Raw genomic sequence first — 15,505 nt, 5'->3', positions numbered from 1 at the left:
GATATTGTGCCTTACCACGTCTTTGGGACGTCTCAAACCGCTTTGCAAAGTGAATTGACTATATTTTTGAGCGTGAAACGCGGCAGCCAATTGTGCACAGCAGTGTCCCACAAACAGTCATGGATTGAGTGACCAAATAATTTTTTTTTAAAAAAGGGATTATTACCCCTAGAAAGCAATCTGCCAAGGTTGACAAGAGGTTGGTTTGATTTCAAAGCTTGGTGCCTGCGACATGTAGCACTCCTCCTCGGGCCTGGCTGGATTGTCAGCTCAAAGGCTCAATTTGGGGCTTGAACCTAACAACGACAGAGGCGGAGACAGAGCCAACCTGACACGTGTGCATTTAATTGGGGTCTGAAAACCTCAATAGGAAACATTTCAGCATTTCAGTTTAGATATTGATAACCTGAACCCACGAAACAAATGTCTGATGCACCAAACTAACCAGGTAGTTAAAGGCATTGAAGAGGTAGGGTAAATCAGCTAAAAACACCTGGGGCCAAATGGTGTGTGGAGAGAAAAAATAGTGTTAATCCTGGGGAGAATTAAGCCACAGTAATCAGGACACAAATCTTTTCTCTCACTGTTCATGATAGATTCAGGCTGATCAGCATGTGCATGACGACACAGGGGACAGGAACCTGCTCTCCTTCACCTGCTCGTGCATTTCCAGTTTCATTTCTCATTCATTTTAAAGTTTGCACTGGGCTGCCGAAGTTTGGTGTCTGAGAACGGTGTGCTTCTCCAGATAGGCCAAGATCTTTCTCCAGGAGTCCTCCTGTGCATAGGAATGAGCTTTGGTATCTCCTCCCCACAACAGGATCACTGCAAAAACAAAAGGCGAGTGTAAAACAAGTGCTGAGGAGGAAAGCCCTCATGGTGTGGTGGGCACAGGTGCCAGTAGTGGACCAGGAGCTCGCTCTTTCTTTGCTGAAAAATTGCTCTTCTTTTAATGCCTTAACTTATAATAATAATAATCTTTGTATATGATATAGTGCCTTATCACATCATTCAGATGTCTCAAAGCACTTCATAGGATATATTGTAAAGTGTAGTGACTGTATTTTGTAGGCGAAATGCAGCAGCCAATCGTGCACAGCAGCCATGGATTGAGTGACCACATTATTATTTTTTAAAAAAGGGATTATTATCCCCGGAAAGAGATCCACCAATTGACTAAAAACTGGGTTCCTACTTGCTGCTAGGTTTACAGAGGTGTGTGGAGTAAGGAAACTTGGCCAACGTTCACCCTGCCTTGGAGTCAAACGATCGCTTGCGAGGCGAGTGCTCTAACCACTAAGCTACTAGACTCCACTGTTGCGAGCCCAGTCCGTGTGTAAATGTTTGCAGTCCTGATTTCCATCTGACCTCTTTGCTGGGTGGAGTTGATTTTGAACTTGGATTCCCTGCAATGCGGGCTATATGGAGGCTCAATAAGATGTCCGGCTCCAGGGTAGGAGAGTACCGTGAGCAAGTGAGCATTTTTTGCAGTCTTCATTAACTTGGTGATCTGAAAGAAATAATAATAATAATAATCCTTGTGTTTGACATAGTACCCTTATCACGATGTTGAGACCATCTCAAAGCACTTCTCAGAATATGTTGCAAAGTGGACTTACGGTGGACGAAACGCAGCAGCCAATTCGCGCACAAGAGTGTCCCACAAACAGTCGTGGTTTGAGCGGACAATTTTATTTGGGGGATTGTTGGCCAGGACACCAGGAAAGAGAAGCTTGCTTCTCTTTTCAAATAGTGCTATTTGAACAATCACCTGAACGGGAAGACAGGGAGTGAGGTTTAACATCTCATCCGAAGGATGGCGTCTCTGACAATGCAACACCCCCCAGCGCGGCATTTGGGCATCAGCTTAGACTGTGTGATTCCAAGTTCTGATAGCTTAAACCCACATCTTCTGACTCAGAGACAAGAGAGAGAGAGAGCTACCACTGGATTACTATCCCATCCCACACTGAGGATCAATGAACTTACTTCAACAGTTGCTTCCGGGACAGGCCAGTTCTGATCATCTTCCCCCACAATCAACATCAAAGGGCATCTGATTTTGGCAACCTGACAACCGAATGATTCAGGAAGAAGTTTAACAGTAAAAACTAGATAGTGTCCTTACATCAAGTAAAAACATCTGAGAGTTCTTCTCTGCCTATTTCTGTAAAGTGTATGCTGTAGGCAAACCCAGCAGCCAATTTGCACGGAGCAATGTCCCATGAACAGCTATGAAGTTGGCGACCAATTTTATTTTATCTGGGGATTGTTGGCCAGGAAACCAGGAGACAGTTTAACATCTCACCTAAAAAGACAAATGCAGTGCTGCCCCCCAGCATTGCACTGGAGTGAGAGACCTTACGTTGCCACGTCTTTCAAACTCAAGAGGTGAGAGTGCAACCTACTGAGCCAATCCACTGCCTTGAACCTGCCCCTATTTTTTTCCACATAGAAGGGATGCTATAATATAGGTCTGAACATGTGAATATCCCACACAAGTAGATCACTCTACCTCCACAACATGCTCTGGATTGTCTGTTATTGGTAAGGCAATATTTCTCCAGATCATTGCTCCGCTGTCCGCCAACTTAATCCGATCTTTTTTACTAGAATTGGGAAGGGGGGTGCGGGGGAGAAAGAGAGTGAGAGAGAACAATCAGTCAGTAGGCAGACAATGAAAACCATAAATACACATTTCCCATACATCACGGACTGTAGTGGTTAGAGCACTCGCTTTGCAGGTTCAATTCCCCGGGCAGGGCGAAACCTTAGGCACGTTTCCTTATTCCACACGCTTCTGTTTACCAGCAGTAAGTGGGAACCAAGCTGTTAGTCGAATATAACATCATATTGGCTACAAAAACTCACCCAGACCATACAGTCCTGTTTTGCTGTATAGGTAGTTACTGTGCTAGCATTAACACAGAGCCTGGTCCTCACCTACTAAGCCTTCCATGGCCTCACCCTACCCTACCTCTGCGACCTGCTGACCCCCTACCAACCCGCCCGCTCACTCCGCTCAGCCGGCTCCGGCTGCTCCACGTTCCCCGACCCACCCACCCCACCATTGGCAGGAGAGCCTTCAGCCATTCTGCCCCCAACCGCTGGAATTCCACCCCCTCCGCCTCCGTAGCCTCCTTCAAGTCCCACCTCAAAACCTTCCTCTTCGACCATTCCATCGGCCGCGCCCCTTCCCCTCCCCTCCCCCTCCCTGACCCCCAGCTCGGATCTGAAATGCTGTTCGCTGTCCAGGCCTTGGGGTGTCCTCCTGACGTGAAAGGCGCTGTACAAATGAAATGTTGTTGTTTACTCTTGTAGTGCAATGCAAGAGTGCCTTCTCTGGCAACAGAAAATAAAGGGTCAAACGATTGATTTTTTTGGCCATCCGGGTGATTGACCCACGCATAATAATAACAATAATCCTTGCATTTGATACAGCGTCTTATCACATCTTTAAGACATCTCAAAGCGCTTCCCAGAATATACTGTAAAGTGAATTGACTATATATTTTGTTGGCAAAACACAGCATCCAATTGCACACAGCAGCGTCCCACAAACAGTCGTGGATTGAGTGACCAAATTATTTTTTTTATTATTATCCCTGAAAAAGCGATTCACCAATCGACTAACAACCGGGTTCCTACCTTCTGCTAGGTAAACAGAGGCGTGTGGAGCAAGGAAACTTGCCTAATGAGATGAGTGCTGTAACCATGTTTCAGGCAACGAGTTCCACAGTCTCACTCTCCTCTGTGAAATTCCTTGTAAATTATTTTTTACATCCTCGAGTCACTATCATATACTATTGTCCCCCAGTTGCGGACTCCCCAACAAGCAGAAACAGCCAACTTATGCCAATCTCATCAAACTGTTTTATAATTATAAACACCTCTATTAGGTCCTCTCTAAAACATCTGTTCTCTAGCGAAGAAAGGCTTAACATATTCAGATCCTGATCAGTGTGCTCAGAAATTAAAATATGTTTATAGCCCAAAGTCCACCAAATACTAGCCCAAAAATATTATGTGTTGCCTGCTGTAGGTAACGGAGTGGCCAGTTAGGTTAGTGGTTTACAAACTTTGCAAGAAAAGTCTTCAAAAGGGGAAAAGCACAAGTTTTAGCAAGTTTAACTTAAAAATTAAGCTGTTTATTTTCACAAAAACAAGCCTAATTGGCTGTTTTGTTCCTGATAGCAATAATATGTCAGATATTATCCAAGTAAACCTATTCTGTACTCTTTCCAACACTGTGCTATCCTTCTTATAACGACATGACGTTAATTTGACATGCATCACACAGAAAGGGCTGCTGCCTTACACCATAAAAACAACTTACATGAGGAAATTGCCAAACATATCCTCAGATTCTTTCTTGTTGAGCAAGACGTGGCTTCCACTAATGCACACTAGACAACTGGGCTGAGAGAAAGAATGCACAGGCATATTAGAGACTCAACTACATGGACCTTCATCCTCTCTTCCCTCACCCTTTGGAACTCCATCCCACAGTTGCTTTGCCACACCCCCTCGCTTACCTCCTTCAAGGTCCATCTCTTTGACCGCGACTTTGGCCACCCTCCTACCCCCACCCGCCCTGGCCTACACCCCTTCTGATCCCAACCCCCTTGCTCGGGTCCAAATCCCTGACTGTCCAGCGCCTTGAACGTCCTCCCGACGTGAAAGACATTGTGTAAATGTCATTTGTTGTTGTCGCACGGCCCGATCCCAACGTTTTTAAAGAGTCCTTTTGTGCTGTAAGACTCTATGATTCTGGCAGAAAGTATCAAACCAGCAAGCGGTGTGGGCGGCAGAGTGGCAGATAGAAATCAATCCCTTCTCAACTCCTGGAACGTTCAACTGTCTCAAAGCGGTAAACAGACCAAAAACAAGGTGAACTTACGTTGATATTTTTGATCTCCGTTGCCATGTAGAGTGCTAGACTAACTCCATATGAGAGCCCCAAAATGGCAACATGGCCTCTGGCCACTTTGGGATGGTTGTTCAGGGTATTGAAAGCATCCTGTAAAACATTAACAACCACTTACACCAAGCGCTTTGAGACAGCTCAAAGATATGATAAGGCGCTACATCAAATGCAAGGTTTATTATTGTTATGAAAGAACTTTAAAAGCAGCGTAACACAAGGAAAGTACTTCACTGTGATTGCTGCCACACGGCAATGTTTTCTGTAGGGAAAGCCACAAAGCGATTGAGTCATTTTGTCTGGGGAATTGTTTGCCAGGAATCTGAGAGAGAGAAACTCTTCTTTATTCCAATAGTGGAAAGAAATTCACCTGAACAGGTGTAGACAGGATCTCAGTTTAACGTCTTACCTGAAGGCATGACACAGCTGACAACACAACTCTCTCTGCTCCCCACCCACCCAGTGCTGCACTAGAAAGGTTAGTTTGGGCTGAGACATCAAACACACCCGAGATACAGGAAGAGAGATAATAATCATAGAATCATAGACTTATGTAGCACAGAAGGAGGACGTTTGGCCCATCGTGTCAATGCCAGCTCTTTGAAAAAAGCTTCCAAATCAATCCCATTCCCGTGCTCTCCCCATTGCCCTGCAAACTTGTCCTCCCCAAATAATTACCTACTACGATTATAGTTATAGATATAGATAATAATTATCGAATAATAATTGCAATCCTTGCATCTGATACAGAGCCTATTCACAACATCGAGACATCTCAAAGCTCTTCACAGAATATACTGTAAAGTGAATTGACTGCATATTTTGTGGGCGAAACGCGGCGGACAATTTGCGTACAGCAGTATTCCATAAACAGTCGTGGATTGAGTGACCAAATTATTATTTTGTTAAATTTATTTTTGTTTTGAACGGATTATTACACCCGGATAGCAATCCGCCAATCGACTCACAACTATGGTCCTACTTACTGCTGGTAAAGAGAGGCATGTGTGTGGAGTAAGGAAACTTGCCTAATGTTTTGCGCAGCCAGGAATCAAACACAGGTCCTCTCACTTGCGAGGCGAGTGCTCTAACCACTGAGCTACAGGGACTCCACTCTGATATATCTCAGAATGGAAGGATTAAAACAATCATCGTGGCCCTGAAATCATTAATGGCTTCCCTGACCTCATCCCACTCCACCCTAACCCATCGCATTCCCCCGTGCCCGTCTCACCCATGTGTAGAAAAACATTTGAACTCCCTTAAAAAGCGTTACCTCAAAGTACTTAGGGTTTAAGCTGAAAGACTGCTTCTTCTCTGGCAAATCCTTGTGTGCCATGTAAACCAGCGCCAACGTGACAAACCCTCGGGAGGCCAGCAGAGAAGCACGATATTCCACAAGACCCCCTCCACCACCCCACATATCTAGGACGGCAGGGAAGGGTCCCGGACCTGCAGAGAGATAAAAAGGGAAGGTACAAAACCAGCGTTCAGTAGAAGAGCGAGGCTATCATAACACAGTTTACTGTTTTAAATCCCGTTGAACTCTGGTAAAACACAGTGGAAGAAATCTTTGAGATGATTAGAAATAGACTATTCCTGGCAGAATATCTGGAGCCAATAGAGAACACTTCTTAATGTCTGTACTACAGAGACAACTGACAGAAACTCAAGAGATTACTTAAACCCTTAAATTAATTACACACAATTCACACACTAACATTTGCTAGACTTTGCTGACATATCAATGGGATATTTCGCAATAGAGCAACAATTTATGTTGATACGGAGACTTTCACGTAAATGAAACGTCTGAAAGTGTTCCCACAGAATGAAATTAATTAGAAATGAAAACTATTTGCACTTTGAGTGCTCTACACCTGGAGAGAATATGACAAAAGTAATTTACAAAAAAAAAACCCGAAGCTGGAAGGGCAATGGGGAGGGAATGTTTGAAGGTTCAGTTGTTTTTAGATGGGTTTTGAAGAGGGAGGGGAGGGGAGGCAAAGGGCTTATGGAAGAGTTCCCAAAGCGAGGAGGTGAGGTGGCTGCAAGCTTGCCCTCTGACTGTGCGGCAGAGCTAGCCGAGGGCAGGAAGCAGGTCAGGATTGGTGCAGTAAAGGGAGTGGTTCATGGCTGTTTGTGAGTTCTTGCTGAGCGCAAAACGCCTGCCTCGCTTGCCTACAAATGCACAGTCACTACGCCAACAATTCCCAGTGAAGGGCCTTGCTGCGTTTTGACATAATAATAATACTAATAATCCATGCGTTTGATATAGCGTCTCATCACGTCATCGAGACGTTTCAAAGTTGTTTATAGGATACACTGTAAAATAGGGTGACTGTATTTAGTGGGTGAAACGCAGCAGCCAGTTGCACACAGCCATGGAGTGATTGCCTAATTTTAGTTGGGGATTGTTGGCCAGGACACCGGGAGAAAGACAGAAACTCAGTTCTCTTTTCGAACAGCACCGCGGGATCTTTAACATCCACCTGAGCAGGCAGATGGGACCCTGATTTAACATCTCATCTGAAGGACGGCATCTATGACAATGCAACACCCCTACACCGTCCCTCTCCGCCCCCGCCCCCGCCACAGAGCTGCATTGGAGCGTCAGATTAGACTGTGTGATTCCAAGTCCAGATGTGGAGGGGGCTTGAACCAACAACCTTCTGACTCAGAGGTGAGAGTGCTAACACTGACACATTACCTGAAATAAGACCATTACCTGGTGGAAGGAACAATGTTCCAACAACTTGCCCTTCCAGCTCTGACCTGGTGACGCCTGGAGCTATATATGAACGTTCCACTACAACAGACGCCAGTTCTGCCTTCGCTTCAAAACCATGGGAAAGGTGCCCATCATACAGAGAGATGTTTACCAGGTATGGCTTAGTCACATCAATCTTCCGGAGCCTAAAACGTGGGTTCAGAAATGGATGCAAATGTTCTGTCATCTTGCAGATGCAAATTATAATAATCCTTTTACATTTGATACAGTGCCTTATCACGTCTTTGAGACGTCTCAAAGCGCTTCACAGATTACACTGTAAAGTGCAGTGACTGTATATTTTGTGGGCAGCCAGTTACGCACAGCAGTGTCCCACCAACAGTCGTAACCAGATTGAGTGACCAGATTATTATTTTTTTTGAAGGGATTATTATCCCTGGAAAAGTGATCCCCCAATCGACTAACAACCGGGTTCCTACTTACTGCCGGGTAAACAGAGGCGTGTGTGTGGAGTAAGGAAACTTGCCGAATGATTCGCTTTGCCCAGGAATCGAACCCGGGTCCTCTCACTTGCGAGGCGAGTGCTCTAACCACCTCGCTGCAGGACTCCACCAAAAAAGAAATGCTTTTTTTTTTAAGCTGCATTTAAATTAAATTCAAATGTGCGTGAAGCCGATGTGGCATTTTCTATTCAAGCATTTACTTGAAAGAGACATTATCCTACTTGGGACTGGAACCCAAAAATTCTGACCCAGTGTCAAGATTACTTCTGACCCAGGCAATCCGACAATACTTTTATTGAACAAGGTGGGAGAGAAATGCATTGAAAAACAAGGGTACCTCATTCCATGCTGGGTCCCGGGAGCAGCTGTCATACTCCAAATCAGGCCCATTGGTTCCCGACCGGTGTAAGTTCCTCCGACTGACACGTCTCTGGTGACTGTGAACATCAGAGGAGACATCACCAACTGCTCATTCCAACTGGGCTAAACCCGGCACTGATACAAGCAACACACACACACACACACACACACATACTTCACACAAGCTTCAAAACATCTGAGATTAGATAACCCCAACCACAAACTCCTACCCTCCCCCCACCAATGGGCTTGACACTCACGGTCTTGCTCTATCTACCTCTGTGAGCTTCTAAAACCTTACCATCCTGCCCACTCCCTTTGCTCGGCGGGCACTAGCCTGCTTCATATCCCCTGCCCTGCCCATCCCACCATCGGTAGTCGGGCCTTCAGCCTCTTTGCCATCCTCTGGAACTTCATCCCAGAGTCCCTTCACCTCACCCATCAACAACATTACGTTTATATAGCACCTTTCACTTCAGAAGGACATCCCATGACACTGGACAGATAAGGGTTGTACCAGAGGTGGAGGTTGGAATCCAGAGGGCTGCAGAGTAGGGGGAGTGGGAGGAAGAGGAAAGTCTTGGAGGAGCGAGCACCGGAAGAAAAACACATCGAGTGACATTTTACTGCATCACGATGGTTCTACATTTTGACGGTTCTGTGGAATCTAGGAGCTGAGAACCGGTGCCCCAGTAACACTGGACAAACCTTTGACAGTGCCCTCCGCATCGCTGACGTAGTGAGCGTATGCTTCCCAAAAGAAAGAATCATCAGACTCCAGCCTCGAGTGCAATGTGACGGGCTGATTGGGGACTAAATGCGAAACTTCCATCTTCATTAGTTCATCCATCAGTCCTCTGGTTGGCTCCACTTTGATTATAGGTGCCACGCTGTAAAGGCGCCTTCTGCTCATAATACCTACAACAACAACAACAACAAGTTGCAGTTACAGAGCACCTTTCACGTGGAGCATCTCAAAGTGCTTTACAGTAATGGAGCCCCATCAGCGCGCAAGATTGAAGCAGTTAGGATGAGCGGAGGGTTATAGATGGTTTTGACACACCAGAAAGGGAGGAAATGAGGCAGAGGGACTTAAAGGGGTTTCAGAGAATGGGGAAAAGTGGCTGAAAGCTCCCCTACCAATGATGTGCTGCAGGGAGGAGGACTGCAGGAAAAGGCAGATAAGTTTTAAATAAGATAAGTTTATGTGGCAAACTTAATTGTGTGCGCCAGTATACAATTTATAATACATAGTGTCTTTAACATCGGAAGATCTCTCAAAGCTCTGCACGCTGCTGGCTTGACACTTGAGGCCTGTTTTAAGACCTAACCCTTTGGGGATGGGAAGGGAGGGGGGATGATGGCTGAAGGCGCAGTCAAAGAGTTAGGTCTTAAAACAGGCCTCGAACCACGTAAAGGCATCTCTCAAAGTGGAGTCAGAGGGACTCCAGGAGGAGTTCGAGAGAGCTGGAGAGACTCTGGATTGGAGGGCTTCATGTTTGGAAAGGAAGAGCGAAGCTGGGAGGCAATGGTTCATTCCAACACCTTGGAGTACAATTTCTTGGAGAGTAATGGAAAACAGTAAACAAAACGAATGAGTGGTTAAGCTTAATGTATTGTTATCTCATTAACTCTGGTGTGTGTCTGTTCAGATGGATGTTAAATATCCCACAGCACTATTCGTTTAATCCAACCCGAACCCAGCACAAGCTCACCATCAGCTCACCACACTGTGCTATATTTTGACAGTGTGTCTGCATATGACAGTTGGATGGTTCTCTCTTAAAACTTAATTCCTCTGGTTAGAGTAAAATAATGGTAAATAACTATGTTAATGAGTTACTAATACATTCTGCTATAATTCACTTAGAATTGTTTTCCAATGTAGACATTCACAAATCAGTCATTTGGAAGAGAGAGAGAGAAGAGTGATTAGAGAGAAGAGAGAAGGAAAAAACATTTCATGACTGTTTGTAGGACCAGCTGCCACATTTGCCTACAATACAGTCACCACACTTCAGAATCACGACACACACAGCGAAACGGTGAGTTGCTTTTGACGTGAGAAGGCGCTACATCGAATGAAAGGATTATTAGTCCAAATGAAGACCAGGAAACAGTTTCACACCAGCATGTTAGACTAAATTCAGCAATCCAATATGTTAGACTAAACACAACAGTGAAAAAGAAAGTAACTATGCATATACAATACCTAAAGAGAGTTGCCTCTCAAAGGAAAACACCAGTCTGCTCTTACTTTGGGACGCGTTTATTAGCCTGACCAGTTTTGAAATCCCAAAGCCCTTCATTGTCCTCTGAGTGACGGCCACAAGTTTGCAAACTACCTGGGAGAAGAACGTAGTGTCGGTGGGTATGCATTAAATGAACCACAGACCCCATCGTGAGTGGGTTCGGATCAATTTCTCCCACTCGCGCTTCACTCCTCTAATTCCCACAAATCAAAGCTTTAATGTTCTGTTTGGAAATGAGTGCAACTTATGGAAATTGAGACATAATGATAATAATAATAATAATAATAATAATAGTAATTCCTGCATTTGATTGCCTTATCACATCATTGAGACGTCTCAAAGTTCTTCACAGAATCTACTGTGTATTTTGTGGACAAAACCCGGCAGCCAATTGCGCACAGCAGTGTCCCGCAAACAGTTGTGAATTGATTGAACAAATTATTATTCAAATTATTTTTTGAAGGGATTATTACCCCCGGAAAATGATCCGCCAATCGACCAATAACTGAGTTCCTACTTATTGCTAAGTAAACAGAGATGTGTGCAGTAAGGAAACTTGCCTAAGATTTGGCCGCACCCGGGAATCGAACTGGGTCCTCTGGCTTGTGAGGCGAGTGCGCTAATTACTACTCTACAGGTCTCCAGAAGGGAATAGAAGGGTATGGGTTGGAATTCTTGAAGGATTGTTGGCCAGGACACCGGGTGAAACTACTAAAATAATACTAAACACTGGGGTTTCAGCCCCACCCCACTTGCTTGGATGATCCTCGAGAACCAATCTGCTTTCTCTATCTGCATTTTATCATGCAATGAGACAATGGAAATGGCAGCCAAGTGAGGTCCCACTGGCATTCCTACGCAAACTCAATCGGTTCCACTTGCTTCCAAAAACAATTCAGATCTAAATGCAAACTTCAGCGCTGCTCTTCACCGCTTCAAACTATTATTTTTTTACAACCAAGTCAAGACTGTTGACCTACAGTGCGGCCACATTATATAAAAATAGTTCAGCATCCAGTGTGATTCACCTCCATGGGGCAAAAGTACCACTGTCCAATTCCTCAACCCACAAAATTCATTTGTTTTATTAATTAAACTCCATCCTGGAGTCCTTCTAATTCGCTCTCTCGCTCTCCAATTTTGAAGCTCACCTCAAAGTGCTCCTCTTTGACTGCGCTTTCGTCTCAGCATGGGCAAGCTAGAGTTGGTTAGACTCCAGCAGTTACCCCAACTCATACTCTGGAGTCCCCCCAAGTTTTGGTTCTCGTCAACCTGCGCTTGATATTTCCAGAAGTAGCTAAGCAGGTTGTGTCCCTCCAGGGGGACAGGGAGAGAGAGAGAGAGAGAGAGCGCATTCCATTCCAACGATGTATCTCTGGGATTTCCATGTGTTGGTGGAATACATGGAGATCTCAGTTTTGGGTTGGAGACTCTTAAGCATGTGTCAAACATCCGACTGACAAAAAAAACCTCACTTATCTGCAGCATGGCTCCATCCTTTTCAGTCCAGTCCTCCACACTACCTCGGGACTCCAATCCTACTCTCTTCAGAAATGCCTCCTGAACAGTGGAATTCAGGAATCACATTCTCTAAGTTTGTGAACATGGGTAAAACAATAACTTCTCAGTCCTACTATTTTGAACATCGCCCTCTCCTTTCTGGACGATAATCTTTCACCAGAGAAAAAAATGTTGTCAATGATTTCAAAGTCTATGCTGAGAAAAATTAGATGGCCAATGTCCCCGAGGGCATAAACCAATCAGAACCATACACAGCACTGTACTGTTCCCATATTTTTTGCAATGTGAACTCTGACACACTTAGCAATGAGCCTGGTATCCACTTAAAAACAGCTTAAACGCAGCCTCACACAGATAGGATATCTCAGATTGGTTTGGATGAAGAAGGCCCTTTCACTGACTCAGTGTCATATTTCCTGAACACTCACCCAATTATTCTCCCGTAAATGGGTCCAATCATATCTAATTGTTGCTCGGAGCTCAACCCTGTCACACCGGGATTATCCTCGATGCTCTCAATTACACAGCCTTTTGGGGCTGGGTAGGCCCCTTATCCTGCAGTGACCAGTTGGTGAGCAGTGAGACAACTAACTACTGTAAATCCTTGTTCACTTATCTCCTCTTGGAGCGTTTCCATGGAGCTCACACACTTCCGAAGCATCTTGCCATTGTTCAAAGTCATGACTAATTTTTCTGCCTGTGGGATTGTTGCCCAGGACACCAGGAGATACTGCTTTTTTCGAATTGTGCTACAGATTCTCTAATGTTCGCCTCAGGGTTCCTAACAGAAGTCCGGAGTATGTCACTCAGCGCCTCACCTCCACACGGCACTGCCCAGCCCAGAACAACCTGCTCCAATTTGCAACTTGCTTTGTTTAATTTGTCTAATAAGGATAGCATGTGACATGCCAGCCACCTTGATGTTCTCTAGGTCCAAGTCCAATGCCGTGAACCAGGCTTACTCAGCACCGGCTGCTCAATCCAGATCCTCGTGTGAGGGCCTTGGAAAATATACATGCCCACTGTAAAGACATCTCTGCCTCCAGGGTGCTCTGACAAAGGTCAGTAAAGGCCGTAGCCCCCCCTCCCTGCATCCACTTCCCACATTTGTCATAAATCCGCCTCACTGCTTGATCCTGGACTTAACAAATGGGCCGGAGGAAGCCTCTTTGCTGCATCCCCAGAAGCTCTATCTACAGAGGACAGTTTGCACACAAGTCTTGTACGCCACAAGCGTGAACAACATTAGGATCTTGCCGTCCTTGAAGAGGAACGAGCATGAGTGCCCGTCACCTTTCTCAGCGCGGTCCTTCAGGCTGAAATTGGTGTCTACCACAAACCCGAAATTAAGCGTAAGATAAGAATCAAATTTGGGACGGATTCCCCTTGTACCTTCCAATCAATATCCTCAAAGTCTTCCGTTCGGCTGTGCAGGATTCCACACTGTGGGCACCAACGACCGTGTCCCACCGATTGGCCTCGTGTTGAGGAGCGACAAGCAACTGCACTTCACAGTAAACTCCTGTGAAAGGTTTTGAGATACCCTTTTGACAAGAGAGGTGGGATGCCAAATGCAAGGATTATTATTTATCAACAGACTGTGTTTTTGAGGGCGAATGTGGCACATAGCAATATCCTGCAAACAGCCATGATGCGAGCGAACTACCAATTAATGTTAATTCTCGAGAAGGAAACTGGAGAGGACTCCGTCCCCTTTTCCAACAGCGTCGATCGATATTAAATATTCACCTGAACGCACAAACATCTCGTCTGCATCTCACCTCTGACAATGGGCCCCAACCCCCCAACCCTGGACTCAGGCAAACCCAAGGGTTCTTAGGATTATTATTATTATTATTATTATTATCAAACGGCGTTATTATTACTTAGTGATGTTGTGTGAGTTTCACACTCCTGGCTCCGCACTACACCTGTTGGGATACAGCGTAGTGACTGTCTGGGCTGTCCCGGTGCCCTGGCCGCCGTGGTCACTCGTTACTGGTGACGGAGGTGGTCCTGGTGAGGGTCTCCTGGGGTGGGCGGGCGGGTGATGTGCTGGTTACCTGCCGGGGTTTCTGGTCACTGTGACTCACTATCTGCAGTGGCTGCTATTTACCTGGTGTGGCGAGTTACCCTCAGTTAGTGCTGTCGCTGGGTACCCGCTGCAGCTGTTACTGCCGATAGTTACTGCAGGTAGTTACTGTAGATAGTTACTGTGGCTGTTACTGTAGATAGTTACTGCAGGTAGTTACTGTAGATAGTTACTGTGGCTGTTACTGCAGGTAGTTACTGTAGATAGTTACTGCAGATAGTTACTGCAGATAGTTACTGCTGATAGTTACTGCAGCTGTTACTGTAGATAGTTACTGTGGCTGTTACTGTAGATAGTTACTGTGGCTGTTACTGTAGATAGTTACTGTAGATAGTTACTGCCGATAGTTACTGCCGATAGTTACTGCAGCTGTTACTGTAGATAGTTACTGCCGATAGTTACTGCCGATAGTTACTGCCGATAGTTACTGCCGATAGTTACTGCAAATAATTACTGCAAATAGTTACTGCAGATAGTTACTGCCGATAGTTACTGCCGATAGTTACTGCCGATAGTTACTGCCGATAGTTACTGCAGATAGTTACTGCAGATAGTTACTGCAGCTGTTACTGTAGATAGTTACTGCCGATAGTTACTGCACATAGTTACTGCACATAGTTACTGCCGATAGTTACTGTAGATAGTTACTGTTAGATAGTTACTGTAGATAGTTACTGCAGCTGTTACTGTAGATAGTTACTGTACTGCCGATAGTTACTGTGGCTGTTGCTGTAGTGACTGTAGCACTTACTGTAGTGACTGTCGCTGTCGCTGACGTGACTGTCGCTGTAGTAACTGTAGTTGTAGTGACTGTAGCACGTACTGTAGTGACTGTCGCTGTTGGTGTAGTGACTGTCGCTGTTGGTGTAGTGACTGTCGCTGTAGTTAATCAGTAAAATGGTTTGCGATCCTCGCGCAGCGCATTAACTCAGAACAGAACGCGCGCGCGCATGCGCGGCCCAGAGGCGGGGCTTAGAGTCTCAGCCAATAACATCGCACCATAACCCCCAACCCCTCCCCCTCCCCTAACCCCTCCCCTCCCCAACCCCTCCCCCTCCCCCAACCCCTCCCCCCCCTCCCCAACCCCCCCCCCCCCCCCCTCCCCCAACCCCTCCCCTCCCA

General features: G+C 45.6%; 1 protein-coding gene across 9 annotated transcripts; it reads right to left on the bottom strand.

Annotated features, from left to right (window-relative positions):
* Positions 1-324: 324 nt before the first annotated feature.
* Positions 325-15,225, bottom strand: LOC103188943 (acyl-coenzyme A thioesterase 4-like). Of its 9 annotated transcripts, none has more exons than XM_042334777.1 (14): positions 15,135-15,151; positions 13,684-13,835; positions 12,246-12,360; positions 10,731-10,859; positions 9,227-9,436; positions 8,496-8,595; positions 7,653-7,840; positions 6,201-6,376; positions 4,901-5,020; positions 4,337-4,419; positions 2,516-2,609; positions 1,990-2,070; positions 1,369-1,510; positions 325-825 (listed from the first exon to the last, which is right to left on the bottom strand). In XM_042334777.1, exons 3-14 carry the CDS (start codon positions 12,256-12,258, stop codon positions 692-694), a joined length of 1,470 nt encoding a protein of 489 aa, XP_042190711.1. In that variant the 5' UTR covers positions 12,259-12,360; positions 13,684-13,835; positions 15,135-15,151; the 3' UTR covers positions 325-691.
* Between the last annotated feature and the right edge of the window lie 280 nt (positions 15,226-15,505).

The sequence above is a fragment of the Callorhinchus milii genome, unplaced genomic scaffold (genome assembly GCF_018977255.1).
Source record: "Callorhinchus milii isolate IMCB2004 unplaced genomic scaffold, IMCB_Cmil_1.0 Scaffold5, whole genome shotgun sequence".
In the NCBI taxonomy this organism is placed as follows: domain Eukaryota; kingdom Metazoa; phylum Chordata; class Chondrichthyes; order Chimaeriformes; family Callorhinchidae; genus Callorhinchus; species Callorhinchus milii.
The sequence above is the reverse complement of the archived record's forward strand: the minus strand, read 5'-3'. Positions and strand labels throughout refer to the sequence as shown.